Consider the following 15,655-nt stretch of genomic DNA (forward strand, 5'->3'; position numbering starts at 1 on the left):
GTGGTAATATTAGTTCAGCCTACTTGCAGGAGTGCAGGGGGATCACATGAGGCCTTGAGGGGGATGGGCAGAGTGTTCAGAGGGTGGTATGGCTTTAAGAGTTTACTACCATCGCTGCACTCACTCACTCACTCACTCACCAGAAAGTTTGGAGACCAGGCGAGCGGTGAAATACCGTCGGATAGGAAGTGACGGGACTGCATGAATTGCGGAGGGGGAGAGGGAAAAAAAAAAGAAGACGGGGATATCAACACAAAGCAGAATGAGAAGCAACGTGCGATCATCGGACTCTTGGCTGTAGCGCAGCGGGGACTGAAGTGCGCATGATCTTATCAACAACGCCGGAGCGAGAGACTTTCAATGGAAGTGAAACAGGCTCCCACAAGTGAAAAGCAGAGATTTTAGTGAGGGGATTGTCGTCGGATTTCCATGACCGCGCTTGTAATTCTTCTGGAAAGTGCTGGCACACAGGGGACCATATGGGACCGCGACCTGTAAACTGGAAGCCCGCACTGAATATGAAGGAAAAGACTTTACGTGAGAAATCCATGAAAGTAGCTGAGGGGATATGAGCGCAGATCTTTGGATTTCGCCTCGGTTTTTTTCCTCTGTCGGCTTCAGTTTTGCGTCTTCGGGGATGTTTGCGAGTTGCATCCCTGCGGCTTCGGTTCGGATAGTGACCCGTCTCTGCGCCCTGGTGCTGGTCATGGCTGTGGGACTCGGCTCGGAGCTGCGGGTCCGGGTCCGGCTGTCTGACGGACTGGTGACCGAGGAGGTGTTGGAGGCGGACAGTGAGAGAGACACGATATCGCTCGAGTTCAAGCAGGGAGATGGGACCCTCATCACTTTTGTGGCGGACTTCAAACAGGTGAGAGGTGGTCCGCTTTAACTCAACGCTGTTGCGCGTTCAGGGGACGTTTCTCCTCTCATTCTGACACCCAGGTGGTATGAGACCTGGAAGATGCTGGTAAAAAATCTCATATTACTGTCTAACTGTGCATTTATCCTCAACCAGAACTTCTTACAGCTGAGCCCACTTACTGGCTTCCTAAGTAGAGGCTGGGGCCCCATCAGTGCTTATTGAGAGGTCCCCAGAAGGTAAAACTGGGTCATTGTGTGTTAAATAATTTACTATAAGCCATTCTTGATCATCCTTAGAATCCAGGATGACCCTGTTCCTTGTTTTAGTTTGGACTTCTGGGAGATCTCTCAGGGACTGTTTGTCTCCCCAGACTTCACTTTGGGAACCACTGATTTGATTAAATCATTTAACAATTTCACCTAATTGGGGCCCCCAGGACCAAACAAGGATGTGCTTCACATGACCAGAAACCCCTGCTCTAATAAATCCAAGGCATGTCCCATGTCAGGTCCAAAATAAATGTAAAAAAGTACAGGTGTGACCGATGGGAGTAAATGTCCATTTGTTTACTGTTCCCTTGATACCTTTTACCAGTTTTTTCATCTATTGATTATCTCATGAAAGCAGCCCCAAATCCGTATGCCATCAGTGAAGTGAAGTAGCCACAGTGGCCTCTTGGGTCAAACTAAATTGTATCCTCAAGGCAAGGATGCAAGCTGACAAATCTGCATCTTAAAGGAAAACATCCCGAGGGCTAATACCCCCAGGAGCAGACACTGTAACTCGCACGTAAACTTAAGTCGAACTTGTTCTATTCATCTTTTTCCATGTCGGCGTGAGTTTCACAGAGGTCAAGACAGCTGCCGCTCCTCAGATGTGCATGACCACAGACCCCAGTGGCCTTAAAGCCCCCGCTGTTCACGGGTCCATCTCAGAGCCGATCATCAGCCTCCATATTTAGCATTCTTCTAAAAGAGGAAACACAGATCGAGTGTCCCTCCCTGACCGGCTCTGCAGTCATGATTTTTTGGAAAGATGTGGCTGTTTCACTTTTGACTGTGACCACTCAGAGACACATAAATGTCAGTCCTGGAAGGAAAACTACAACTGCTGTGTGTAAGGGTGGGGTTGGGGTGGGGGGGGGACTCACAGAGGCGCACAGAGCAAAGGCATGTGTCTGTGATGGTTGCTGTCACACAGAAGCTGACAGGCTGGCGAGATGTGAGGGGAGAGATTTACCAGGATTAAGTGGGCATGTCTGACCTTTTTGATCTGCACGTCTGGTTCACTAACCAAAACAGCTAATTTAGAGTTGAAAGAGAAGAGGCCGTCACCCTCAATCATTGGTGACAAACCAATATCAAGAGACATACACTGATCTGTGAGCAGGGAGCCTTTGCTTGGTTGTGCAGGCGCCCTGTGCTGCTGCGTCCCCTCATGCGTGCACACATGCACATACGCACACACACGCACACACACACATATGGTTTAGTTTATTTGAAAAAGCCAATAGAACCTCTCAGATCACTTTACTTTTCCGCTGCCTGATTTATCTGTTACAGTTGTAGGTCGGCCTCCTTGCCCCCCACCCCACCCCTCTCTTTCTGTGTCTCTTTCTCCCCCTGTCCTCCTGTCTGTGTCTCGCTCACTTCTTCCTGCCTGCTCTCTCTCTCTCTCTCTCCTCTTTTCTCCTGCATGTGGTTTTCATTCAGCTCTTGTGCAGTATCTCCAAGATTTATGGAAAGTTGGATGAGCTGTCACTACCAGCTGCCATGAATATACAGTCCAGATGAACGCACGTGGGAAGAAGAGTGCTTTAACAGGGATGTTAAACACTGGAGATTTATAATGAACAACACAGCCAAAGGTTGATAGGTACTGCTCAGGTTAAAGCACCCCTTTGGAAGAATTGTTCCTGTTACTCATCACTGAGTGAGTGTAAACTGGTCAGTCAAGCGTTTCCCTTTGCTATCCAATCATATGTTTGATGCAAGCAGGACTGGGATCCGTGACTGGATTATGTCAAAAAGAACTGTAAATAACCATCCAACAGCAGCTGTCTTGCTCTTTTCGCCTTTGTGAATACGTGGCAAGGATGAGATGGTAAATGTTATAGCTATTAGACACTGTGGTCTGCTGGATGCGAGAGGCAAGTTTAGTCAGCCTTATCCAAGCAGTGAATCACTGTGAGAATCGGCCGAACTGTGATTTCAGGAGGCTTACGTTTGCTCTGAAGGCATGTAGACATATGGAAAAGATGATGCGGTTCAGCGTGCTCGTGACACCTCTGTGTCGTGCTGAATAAATCTCAACATGTCGATGACAGTGTTTATTAAGTTCAAATCACTGAAGAGCTGTGATACTGTCAGTTTTTTTTATGAGAGACAGGCACAATGGGAGGGAGTCGACCTAACTGTTAATCTTGTAATTGCATTTGTAGGTTGCTCAAAACTTTTACAGTGTGGTAGAGAGACTTCATGTTCCTAATCTCCCTATTTCATTCCTATCTGGTACCACAGCAAAGCATTTACAGCTGAATCTACTCAAAGTGATGTAAACTTGCGGAAGTCTGTCTGCAGTAATATCCTGATGACATGCTCAATGCCAGCATACAATTTTGCAGCATGAGATAAATCTGATGCGCTGTTGCAGCCTTGAATAGAAAATTCCTCTTCGGTCGTGCGTTAGATTCAGATTCAGTGACGATCTGTTTTTTTCCCTCCAGCAACCCCTGCAACAATTTATGGTCAAGCACAGTCTAAGACCTTGAGCTGAACATAAACCATGTCTTGGAGATTAATCCCAGGGAAATGTCTCTCATATTTGAGGGGCTGTTTTGGGTCTTTCCAGATGTTAAAACGTTGTCAGAGAAAGCTAATCAGTCTGTTCTCGGCATGTCTTGCTTTCATGTCCAACCAGTGGGTTTGATCAATGCAGGAATGTGAGTGACTTCACAGGCCTCTCTTTGGCCGAGTTCACACTTGAAGAAGTAGGGATGCAGTGGTGCACATCCTTGTGAATCTACAGTTGCATGCCCTGTGGCTCTATAATAAAACATCTTCTTTTTAATCTGTTTTAATCTATTTAAAGAAACCGATACCAGCAAACATTTGGCCACACTTATACAGAATAATATGAGGAGGCTGTTTACACTTGGAAAGCTTTCCACCCACACTGGTGTTTTCAGGTCATGTTCAAACCGTCTGCTGTCCTCACAGAAATGCCAATATAGTGGGAAAGAAGTGCTTAAACGTTATCTTTTGGGGGTGCGTAACCCACTTAAACCAGTCACTTTCTCACCGGAAGTTTTCAAAAAAGCTTCATTATCGCCATCCATAATACAACATGAAACCATTTTCAAAGTCGTCCACTTTGGAGAGTACTTTTCTGTGCTGCTAAGTTTAATCCACATCAGTGCAGACGTGTCCTGAGTGACCCCTCGCTGTGCTGATGGGTCAAGAGAGCAACAGATGTTGGAGGCCACTCGACACTCACTATCTCACACTATCATGTTAAATGGGTCTGGATTTAGTAAACAATGGCATTGTGGTGAGAAGGAGTTGTGTCATTATTCGATTCTCATTTCATTTCAGCCTTATAAACCGGATTGGGTTTCAGCCAGGGGCTGTTTCACCCTCAGGTCAGTTCACTCTAGTGTATGTCCTGATTGTCTTCAAAGCACAGAGGCTTTATGGATACGCCCAACAGTAAGCTTGCCTGTAAGAATGAATTGGAGATTCTTCACACACCCTCATGTGCTATGTCAAATAATGAGAGCCGGGGGCTGTGGAGGCAGGTTGGTTGGCCTTTCAGTGTGTATTGTACAGTACCTTTGATCCACTTTGGCAGATGCCCATTTCCACTTCTCTCACATACTGCGTAGCCCATTAAAACTGTTCAAATGGGTTTGGACTGTGCCCTTTATTAGCTATTAGTCAAACTCTGTCCTGTGTGGGAGGCTGGCTGGCAATCCATTTTGTTCTCTTTTTTTGTTTGTGGGAAATGCTGGTGTTTGCCAAATGAAGCAACTGCCGGTTGTTTTGTACTGTACATTGGTTGCAAGTCAGTGCAGTGCAGTCACCGCATTTTATGCCTTGCTTTTTTTCCTTCTTTTGGCTGCCACACCTTGCCTCTCACTCAGCCCTGAAACACCATCCCACATTGTCACTTGCACAAACTTGTAAAGTCTTTTTTTTTTTTTTAACAGGTAAGTGTCACCAGTTCCAGGAAAATGTTGTTTTTTCAGAGACTGTTGAGGACACATTATAGGGGCCCATGGGTTTTCCTCTCTACTGTTGTGAAAGGTCACAGCGAGTCATCTGTGAGTCACCAAACACTCACGATCAGTGTTTCCGTCGACTCACCTTAATGGCACATTAGAAGTGGCTGATGGGAAACAGGTAGTTTATATGTTTTTAGGTTCACTTTAGGTGATTTTTGCTTTTTTCAAAAGTTAATGCTCTTAATGGGAGATTGAAACACCTTTTTTGAATATGTTCTGACTAGCGAAGATTCAGTTCACATGATTGATTAACTGTTTGAACTCCAAGTGAAGAAGAAGAAGAAGAAGACGAAGCTGGTTCTGGAGATTAAAACATCTCCTTATTGCTCCACACAGATCTGATGTAAGCTTACTCATGAAACAAACAGGGATGCCATGTTTTCCATGTTGTTTTCTACTTCTCCTGCAATGGTTTAACGGTTTTCCGACTTGAGAGCTTATCTCAAACCCTTTGCTGATAATCATGAATGGAAATAAGCATTCAATTGCAGTTTGTTTTGCAGATTTCCTTGAAATTCAGTACAAATTTGTGTTACATTTGGCCGTAAAACGAGCGCGTCAGCATGTAATAAAGTGTGTGGAATGAATCTGTTTCCTTCCTTAACTCCAATAAATACTCAGATATTCAAGCTTCTGTTTACGTGGAGCAGTACCTTAGAGGACCTCGACTCCTACTCACTTTCCCTTTTCATGCTATGGCTCCTTTCCGTGTGGGAGAGACGAACTGCACAGACAAGTCAGTACACAGTAAAAGATGTGCGATTCAGAGGAACTGCACTGCTCCTACAAATCTAGAAAGTCATCTCTGTTACTTTCCCGACATGTTACCTGGAATTTGAGTTGTGTGAGATTACTCTGCAGGGAAATCACTAACGCACAGATAACATTTTCCACCTGAAATTATTTCAGATGTGGGTAGTGTCTTTCTGCTCCCTTTCACTGCAATGTGTTCAGGCAGTGGACCTTTTCAAAGATGAACCTATGCACTGAAGTCTTTCTGCGAGCCACCCTTTGTTCCCTGCTGACTCTGAATCCCAGGAAAATAGCTTCCTCCGTGGCCTTGTTGTGGCCCTTCAAGGCCCCACATGGGCCCCCTTTGGCCTCTCGTGGCCCCTCTGCCCCCGTTGATGTCTTTATCCTTTATCCTCCTCCCACCAGCAGGCCAGATGTTCGTCTGTAATGCTGCTGATAAAGGAAAAAGCTTCCCATTCTCACAGTCAAGCAGGGAGAGAGCTATCATTTGCCTTTTTTAGATGTTTTTTCCAATGATGAGGAACAGCCGGCTGCATGGTGCTGTGGTAACAGCCTTTGATGGGCAGGGAGACGGTAGCTGTGGCTTGCACCGTGCATAGTTGTGATCATTGCAAACTACCTCAGAGGTTTTAAGATTGCAGTTGGCAACAAAAAAGCTAACAAAGGGTTTACTCAGCCAAAGCTTGTGTTCTGTTCTCTACACAGTGTCCTGAAATGTCCTGTTGTCAAAGTCATGGCTGTGTCCTCTTGACTGGCTCAGCCTGGTTGGTTTTAAACTAATATAGTCACTGTGTTTGACTTCACTTTGGGAAAGCTCAGTCAGTTGTAGGGCTGAAGTTATGAGGGTCCACACCAGGGAAGGTTTTACATCACCCCTTTTCTTGTCAAATAAACTGCTCTTGTGTCACTTTTCCAGTCATAAAACACAGTTACATTGTCAGAGCTCTGAAAACGGCAAGGGAAGTCTAGAAAATCATTTTTTTTTTTAGAAATAAATTAATCATATTTACACAGACTACATTCAACCCTTAATGCCAGTTTCAATGTAAGTTTCAATGACCTGAATTTTGGTGTTTTCGAATTCAAGGTGTTAAAGTATATTTACATGTAATGCTTTAAAAAACACACAAATATCTGCCTTTAAACAATGCTTATTAAAAGTATCCCTTTATTCGAACACCTTGCCGTTGAATAGCTCTTTGTGTGTGTCCCCTGTGACAGGATATGGAAGCTGCGGGACAACGGTTAGAGGCTGAGTGGACTGTAGGCATCTCCATTGTTTATGCCTTATCTATCTGCCTCATTTCCTTCCCTGTTAGCACTCACTGTTTGTCTCCTACTCATTTCCTGAATGCAAAGTCTCCATAAACAGTTTGGGTGTCTAGATAATTGTATCCAGATTCTGTGTGAATAAATAGTTCCCTCATTGTGGCCTGCACATATTTTGCACAGGTTTGCAGACTTTCAGGGATTAGTGGCTGTTTATGTGGCTTTTTTTCCGAGTTCACGTGAACACTTGAACTCTCAAAGAGTTGGAAAAGTAAGTTACCTTCCGTTGTTGTGAGGAGAACGGACAAGGGGAACACCTTTCTTTCCATGGCCTCCAGTGTTTTTATTGTCCATTCACTGCCACTGTTTACTAATTGGTTCACTCTTTGGACAGCCAGGTGTGACCAGCCCCAAATGTGACTCCACATTCCTGCCTTTGGAGCCTATGTAATTAGCTTCAACTCAAGCATTACTTTGCACAGCGGCTTTTCTCCCGCTCCTTTTGTCCCTGTGAGTCTGCCTCAACCTCTCCCCCTCTGTCTCCTAACATGATCTTTAATCCCTGCCTACACCTGTGCTTTTTGACTTGGCTCCCCTCATGCACCAAGGCAAATATCAACCCCATCACCAAACACAGTAAATCCTTATGTTGTTTTTAAGGGGGCAGCTAGAGTCATTTAGGTAGGTTAGGGGTCCTAAAAGTAAATACAACATTTCATCACTTCTGTTTCTACAAATACAGGCGACTGGAAGCCTGTATGATGCTGTAACTGTGAGCTTTTATATATCTGATCTGTAGATTTGTAAGTGAGCCCACTAGTTTGGAAAGGCCCTTAAAAGGGGACCATTCCTAGTTTTGTTTTTTAGATTTTAGGAGCTTTTTGGTTCCTGCTCTACCAGCTTGATTGAAAAAATAAATTCAGACCAACCCGAATACCCACACAGACCCTCAGTGATCCCAAATGACTCATCAGAGCGTGGCTGACCAACAGTCCTCCCCAGCCAGCCATCAGCCTTATCAACAGACAGGGTCTTAGTGGGGATTGGAAAACAGGAAGAACCTCCAGCACAGGGGATAGCTACTGGCACAATGTTTGTGTTTGTGTGTGGGTCTGTGTGTGTGCGTGCATTTTTTGTGTGTTTGAATGTCCATCCGTGCGTGCAAGTGTGAGCTGCCACAGTTAGTATGGCACCCAAAGTGGGATGTACATGTCTTGCAGTAGTCGATTCACTGGGTCATTTAAGCTCTTCTTAGCTGCAGTGCCCTCATAGAAAACAGCCTTGTTTTTCTTTCTTCACTGTGCTTTCATTTCACAGCCAGTAAAGCAGGAATATATTCTGTGAAGTGAACATATTTGGCTAGCTGGGTTACAACTACAGTGACAGAGAATGTGCACTGTAAATGGCACCCTTTGAGTGTCTGAATAGGCTTTTGTTCACCTCTTAAATAACCTGGCCCACCAAAGGTAACCACCAATGAAACAGCCCCCCACCTCTCGCCTGTTAACAGGTCGTAGTATGACCCACTAGTCAGATTGCATGAATACAGACTTGTGTTTGGCTGTTGGCCAGTGGTAGTTTGCCTGCAAATGGACTAAGTCCCGGGTGTCAGGGAGCAATGCTGAGGAATCTGTACTTGTGTGGATTATTTATAGCCGTGCTGACATTTACACTGCTCTGGTCGGGAAAAACTCAAGGCTACACTGTCCTTTGATTATGGCATTACCAGTCTTTTTCAAGACGGGGAAATGTCACTCTTTTAATTCTTAATGCCGTACCTGGTGATTTTCTCTAAATGTTGGTCTCGAATTTAATGCAGTTCTGCGGGAATGCACTTTTGAGGGAGTGACTCATTTTCCTGATATAGGACTTCTTTAAGGAGTAGTTGCGAATTACAGTGGCCTTACTCTTCATTTTCATGCTCTAGCAGGCCCACTTGACTATGATGTCCTAAAGGTGAATCACTGTTTTCCTATTCAGAAAATTCTGAATCACCAGCATTATCTTTGTCTACTGTTTTGTAACCTGGGTATTTGAGCAGCAATTGAATCTGCCTATAGCACTGATAAAGCAGCTTCACAACAGGAAACAGTCTGTTACCCGGTATTGCTATCCCAAAGGAGTTTGACACCTGCCTCTATTAGATTTGTCTAATCTTGTCACGCTGTACCAGTTTCTTCTCTGTTAGCAGTTTGCATATTTCCCCACCTTACAAAAAACACCATCAGCCCACTTGGCCTTGGCAGATTTTAAAAGAGGTAGCTGTTGTTTGATCAGTCGGTTCAGTACTCACTCTCTCCTGGTGTTTTAGATACTACCTGTCATCATAACAACAGGTGTAAAACCTCCTTTAATCATACCTCGCAGCATTTCACTCCTTTGCCGCATTTTCTTTTATCACACTTTGAGTGTGTCTGCACAAATGAGTCGGTGTGTGCATGTGCCAGTGCTGGTTTCAGGCAGGCAGAAGTGAGTCTAGTCTTATCCAAACAAACAGTTGAATCCAACAGCTTCTGTCTGGATGGAGATGTGGAGATGATGTCATTGTTATTACCCTTTTTGCTTTTAGAAGCCGTGCTGGTTATTATCACGACAGCACCCAAACCACTAAGGTATCAACACCAGTTTGTTGTTGCCATTTAAAAGCCACGATTAAACTTAACTTCTCTTAACAGTTGGCTGGAGACCCGCCGGCTGCACACAGAAATATTTATAGTGGCTTTTATTAATCGCTACCTGCACGATTAAATGAATAGTTGGAGAGTTACATGAGAAGATCAATATCACTCTCATGTTTGTATGCTAAATAAGAAGCTACCGCCAGCAGGCATTTAGCTTAGCTTAGCATGAAGACTTGAAACAAAGGGAAACAGCTAGCCTGGCTCTGTGAAAAGGTAGCAAAATCCGCCCACAAGCACCTCTAAAGCTGCTATTTTGCATATTGCACAAATGCAAAATAACATCTCATAGGTGCTGAAAGTAGATTTTGTTGCCTTTGGACAGACCCAGCTCATGTCTCCGAATTGAATGCTAAAATAAGTCACTGACTGCTGGAGCTTCATAGTTAGCATACAGACATTTCTCTGCAAGGAAGCAAATAAGTGCATTTCCCAAAATGTCAACCTACTCCCCTCAGATTTTCTATCATGCACAGATGACTTGGCACAACGTTGCATCAGAAAAAGCTGTCGCCACAGTCAGCGCTGTCGCTCTCCCCTTGCCCTTTTTGGCCTAAATCCAAATGCAGGGCAGTAGAGGTAGACAAACATTAATCTGGACACATAATGACACAAGTGGAGGAGGAGATCTCAGCGTCTACGCTTCACCATTGAGTAAGTTCCAAGGAAGCGGGGTTGGTGGAGCTATCCTGCTTCTCTGTAATTACCCAGAGAGCCCTGGGGCAAATCTATGTGGCTGACATGAATGCCTTCCCCCTTCTCTCTCTCTCTCTCTGCCTACACACACACACACACACACATGTACAAACATAGTGTCCCAGCATAGCGCCATGTGTCTGCAATATGGGAGGTCTTGAAGTCGTGGCCTCTGCGTCTCCCTGCACTTGAGGGGAAATGGCACTCTTAGCCGTCTCTCTGTCGGCATTGTGCTCCCTCTTCCTTACATCTCTCTCGGCTCACTGTGATGTATTCACAGTCTCTTCTGGCCTTGACATTGTCTTTAATCTTCCAGACTTTGTTCTTTTTGTAAAAAACACTGGAGCACTGGCTTATCATCAGAGTGTGGGAACATCTGAGATATTCAGTTTCGATTTTCTGTGTTGCTAAAGTCCTTCGTGTCCATGTTTTAGTGCAACACGGTCCAGCTCACAGAGACATGTTCGGGGGAACATCTGACCTTAATATCAAGTAAAGCCTGTGAATCAATATTTGCGCATTAATTTGTTTTCCAAAGGTCAAATAGTATCACATCATTGCCTTGTGTAGTGCACATGCTTGCATTGTACGCTTGCCAGAAACGCTTCTCACAGACATAAGTGGCTCGTAAATGAGGAACCAGTGATCATGCAAAGTAGTCTATAAAAGAGCTACAGAGCGTAAACACTTCTAAGGCAGGTTGTATTGCTCTCTTGCCAGTGTGTACACTTTAGCATACAGGAAGTGGCACCGAGGAGCTTAAGGAAAACTCAATGGGGTTATCTCTGGGCTGTTTCTGTATCCCAGAGTTCCTTCTGCTCAGGGAGCGAAAGCCTTGAAACTGCTACTCCTCTGCAGCCTGTTTGCTTCAGACGGGTGTGTGAAAAGCGGAGGAGGGGTGTTTGGGACTGTCTGTCTTGAAGCAGAAGCCAAGGGATGGGGGGTTGTCTGATGAATAGGAAGACAGGTCTGCTGCCCTCCTCTCCCCACTGCTGGAGCTTCCCATCATGCTTTGCATGCCCTCTCACAGAACTCTTTATGGCCTTGGGTTTGGCGCCAGATCTCTCACACACTTGCCAACAGCAACAAGTTTTTTTCCTCTTCTTCTTTTTTGTGAACTCTCCACTATCACCATTTTCCTACTACACTTCCACATAAAATGTTTCTGACTTTTACAGCATGCAAGGAACTCTGATAAGTTTGTCAAGACACAGCCCCAAAGCTTTAATTTGACAGTACAAATAAGCAGAGCATGACTAGAGCAACACTGCACAGGCCTACAGACAATAAAATGTATCAACAAAGAGTCAGATGAGGCTCTATGGGTGTAGTGAACATAAACCCGTCTTTAATTCCAGCAGACAGTTGTTTGAGCGTCTTTGAACTCCACATGTTGAATTACTTTGAGTGTCTGGAAAAGTGCTACATTAAGTGCCGAAATGGAAAGAATATTTGTTCTAATCTGTATGAGCCTGCACATATAAACAGTAAGTTATTATAACCTCGCCTCATGCACCACTTCAATGTCTCCTGGGAATCGTGTGTTTATCCGTTCAGCCAGTCATCTCTCATCCCTTATGTCTTGCAGGATGTGAAGATATTCCGAGCACTGATCCTGGGCGAGCTGGAAAGAGGGCAGAACCAGTACCAGGCCCTGTGCTTCATCTCTCGCCTCAGCCGCAATGAGATCATCCCCAGCGAGTCCATGGCGCGCCTCAGACAGGTATGACGCACAGCAGATCCAGCAGTGTTTATGTGTTGTGTTATGAAAAATGAAATGTTTAGAGCATCTGAGTGTGAGAGCACTGATCATTTGTGTTGTCCGCTCAGAAAAATCCTCAGGCCATTCGCTTGGCCGAGGAGCGGAGAGGACTGGAGCAGCTGACGATGAGCGCGGCGGTCAATCTGAGTCGGGCCTGGCAACTCAGCTCCCACATCCACAACATGTGCAGCGAGGCCCGGGAGGCCATCTACACCAGGGAGGCCGACGTCAAACACTGGCTGGACAAAGGTCAGCGGTCATCTTATCGTTGTTTATCACTGAAACTAGCTGGTGGTGGTTTGAGCAAAATGTCTGTCTGTTCTCCTGATTGTCTCTGTACACTGTATCTCTGCACAGACGCTCTTTATCTCCCCGACACTCTCTCTCGTCCCTCTTTCTATCGCCTAAACACCCCTTTCCGCTTCCTTTAAGTGATACCGCGCTGAGTATTCTCTCTGGCTTTCTGTCGATAAGGCTCTATTACTGTTCATACTATCTATGTTTACCCTCCTCTCTGTCTCTTTACATTCCTGATTAAATGCACCAAGCACAATGGTGCGATTCCCAAAAAGTAGGGATGTTGTGTAAAATATAAACGTTACAATTTGCTAATCCTCTTAGACAAACAGTACAAAAACAGTATATTTAACGCTTCACCTCATTCTGTTTTTATTTACATTTTACACAGCGTCCCAACTTTTTCAGAATCAGAAGAAGTTATTTATTTCTCTGAACAGTCAGAGAAATAGCGTGTGACATGATTGTACAATAATACCTAGATTGAGAACACATCATTATCTCCATCAGCTTTGTATTTAGATCCCTCTGTGCGGTGAGATCCCGTATCTTAATAGCAATGAAGTCCAAATTATCCAGGCTGAGGAGAATCCGTATGACAGCACTATTGTCCACTGACAGCACTGTTATGGAGGAAACAATGTTGATGGTCATGGTTCACCAGGCACTCTGCACCATTATCAGCAGAGGGAATCACAGTAGCATCAACTTTGCATAACAAAGCTCCCCTTTTACTGCACCATCTCCTCTCTTTCAGGCCACTTTGTTCACCCTCTCCAGTTCAATACAGTATTTAATTGAGCGAAATAAGAAAGAATGATTCACGCAAATGTGTAACAGCTTGCTTTTGTTTTTAATACTGCAAGCTCATATAATAATGCCCCTCTCCTGTCTGCGTTATAGGAGTGGATGGCTCCATGTTCGAGGTCCTGCCACAAACAACAGAGGCAACCAGCTTTCTGGCCTGCCACTCTACTAAAGACTTGTGGCAGCCCTGTCTCTGCACATACAGCCTGCGTCTGGAGTGGTACCCATGTCTGCTGAAGTACTGCCGCAGCCGGGACACCACAGGCAAAGGCTCGAGCTACAAGTGTGGCATAAAGAGCTGCAGCAAGGGTTACCATTTCACCTACTATGTTCCTCAGAAACAGCTGTGTCTATGGGATGAGGAGACCTAGCAGTTTGTTCTGGAAGGTTAAGAAAAGAGAAATACGTGTTTCCCAGCCAAGCCAATGCTTCTCCACCCATGCTATTCAAAGTAAACACAACAAAACTGGACCTCCTTTTATATGAGGGTAAGTGAAGCTGTCTCAGGTGGAAAGCAGTGAGATCCAGATGTTCAAGCTGAAACAGAAACAAATTCAGGTTCAATTGAGACCAAACCTTAAAGGAGGGGGAGATGCAGCATGTCTTTCTAAGAGGACCCACGAACTTTAAGCCTTTTGTGGGAAAATGACATATCTTTGTCAGCTATAATGTGACTTTGCCAAGAAGCTGTCACTTTTGTGCCTTTTTTTTTTGGGAGAAATTATTGGAGCAGATGACAGACGCCAACAACAATAGCCTCTCAAACAAACTACGGTATGCACACAGCTTGGACAGTGCATTTCTGGTCAATTGAACACCAGCAGATCAGAGGAGTCATGCAAACATAATCTTCCATTCTGGTGAAGGAAAATTTGGATGGTGGATTTATCTCTCTTCTAAAGCTCTGTGAAAAACAGTTTATCGCCAGCTGAACACATGTTTATGACAATGTAAGCTGGCTGACAAAGAAACCGCTTCTCTAATGCTGGCTTTATTTATTTTTGGTTGTAAAGTGAAATTATGGAGGACTATTTTTGTATCTTTTTGTTCAACATAACCTCATCCATTTTCTTTCCTTTTTGGATTAATTAAGCTCTTAAAGTCACACGTCACATTAGCACATTACAGAACAGTTTAACCTCTTGGATTTTGGATGTTGTTTCTAGGCTCATCCATGTGCCATGCTACTATACAGAGTGTGGAAAAGCAAGTGTATTATCTTCTTTAATAAGAAAGTTTTAGCTCTGTTTTCCCCCCCTCAGTATCCACAGGGGATTCTTCATGCCCACCAATCACATTCTCATTCTGTTTAAAAGTGTCAAATAAACCAAAGTCAAAGGACATGCTGTAAAACGAGGGGTGAAATGTTTCAGTTTCTGGAAACAGGCTCTTCAGTATGGTGTTTTTCCTTGTGAGGGTTCACTAAAACTGCAGTATGGCCTTTTTTAATAACCTATACTGCCCTCTTCTGGCTAAGTAGTGTATATTCTCTGTTATATTCCAATGGCAGAAAGCCGGTTTTTGGTTTCTGGTTATGTGTGTCAGCAATTCAATGTTCATAATTTATGCATCTTATATCCCAGATCATATTTCATGCAGAATTCAAGAAGCACTTCTTGAATTTGTGGGACCAAATTTAATTTTGTCTGTCTGTTCTTCAGAGCAGTAGGTTGTATAACTTTGGTTTGTCTTACCTCCATCTTCATGTCAGTCTTTACTGCCATATCAAATGTTCATTTTGTGTGTGTCTCAGTGTTTTCAGTTAACTAAGGAACCAAATGAGTGAAACATTTCTATTTGTGGCCTTTTCTGGTGATCAAGTGCCTTAACATTTCCACTGATATCTTTGCGATGTAATTGTAGATTAAGTTTGTAAACATATTTTTTCTATGAAAGAGTTCGGAATATGTTGTTAAAAGTTGCCATAAGGAGAAAATGAAGCAATTAGGTAATGTACCATTTAAGAGTTGTGTTTTACATGAATTGTTTCAATAAAGTCTTTCTTTGCACTGCATATACAGTCCTAAGTAATTCTTAAGTATTTTGGGGGAATTTTATGGCCTTTTTTGACCGTATGCAATAGAAAGCTGACAAAATAACAAGGTTTGACAGGAACTGGGAACAGCGTGTCTAATAATCAGCATCTCCTTCCCCCTTGGCCACAAAGATGCATCCTGATATTCATTTGTAAAGATAAAGTGATGCTTGATGGTGTTAATGTGGAAATTATATGTGTACTGAGCCATTCT

The 15,655-nt window shown here is 44.1% G+C and overlaps 1 protein-coding gene across 1 annotated transcript; it reads left to right on the forward strand.

The window, feature by feature from the left end:
- Positions 1–104: 104 nt before the first annotated feature.
- oafa (OAF homolog a (Drosophila)) lies at positions 105–15,420 on the forward strand. Its single transcript, XM_076734407.1, has 4 exons — positions 105–868; positions 12,129–12,263; positions 12,371–12,551; positions 13,503–15,420. The coding sequence occupies exons 1-4, from the start codon at positions 569–571 to the stop codon at positions 13,775–13,777; spliced, it is 891 nt and encodes a 296-aa protein (XP_076590522.1). The 5' UTR covers positions 105–568; the 3' UTR covers positions 13,778–15,420.
- Positions 15,421–15,655: the final 235 nt, after the last annotated feature.

This window comes from Chaetodon auriga, chromosome 7 (genome assembly GCF_051107435.1).
Source record: "Chaetodon auriga isolate fChaAug3 chromosome 7, fChaAug3.hap1, whole genome shotgun sequence".
NCBI lineage: Eukaryota > Metazoa > Chordata > Actinopteri > Chaetodontiformes > Chaetodontidae > Chaetodon > Chaetodon auriga.

Bases quoted from the DNA above. Each gene is read 5' to 3' on its own strand.
- oafa (XM_076734407.1), top strand. From the start codon at position 569: ATGAGCGCAGATCTTTGGATTTCGCCTCGGTTTTTTTCCTCTGTCGGC. The intron at 12,264-12,370 runs GTATGACGCACA...TTGTCCGCTCAG, and splicing joins CCATGGCGCGCCTCAGACAG to AAAAATCCTCAGGCCATTCG. The intron at 12,552-13,502 runs GTCAGCGGTCAT...TCTGCGTTATAG, and splicing joins CAAACACTGGCTGGACAAAG to GAGTGGATGGCTCCATGTTC.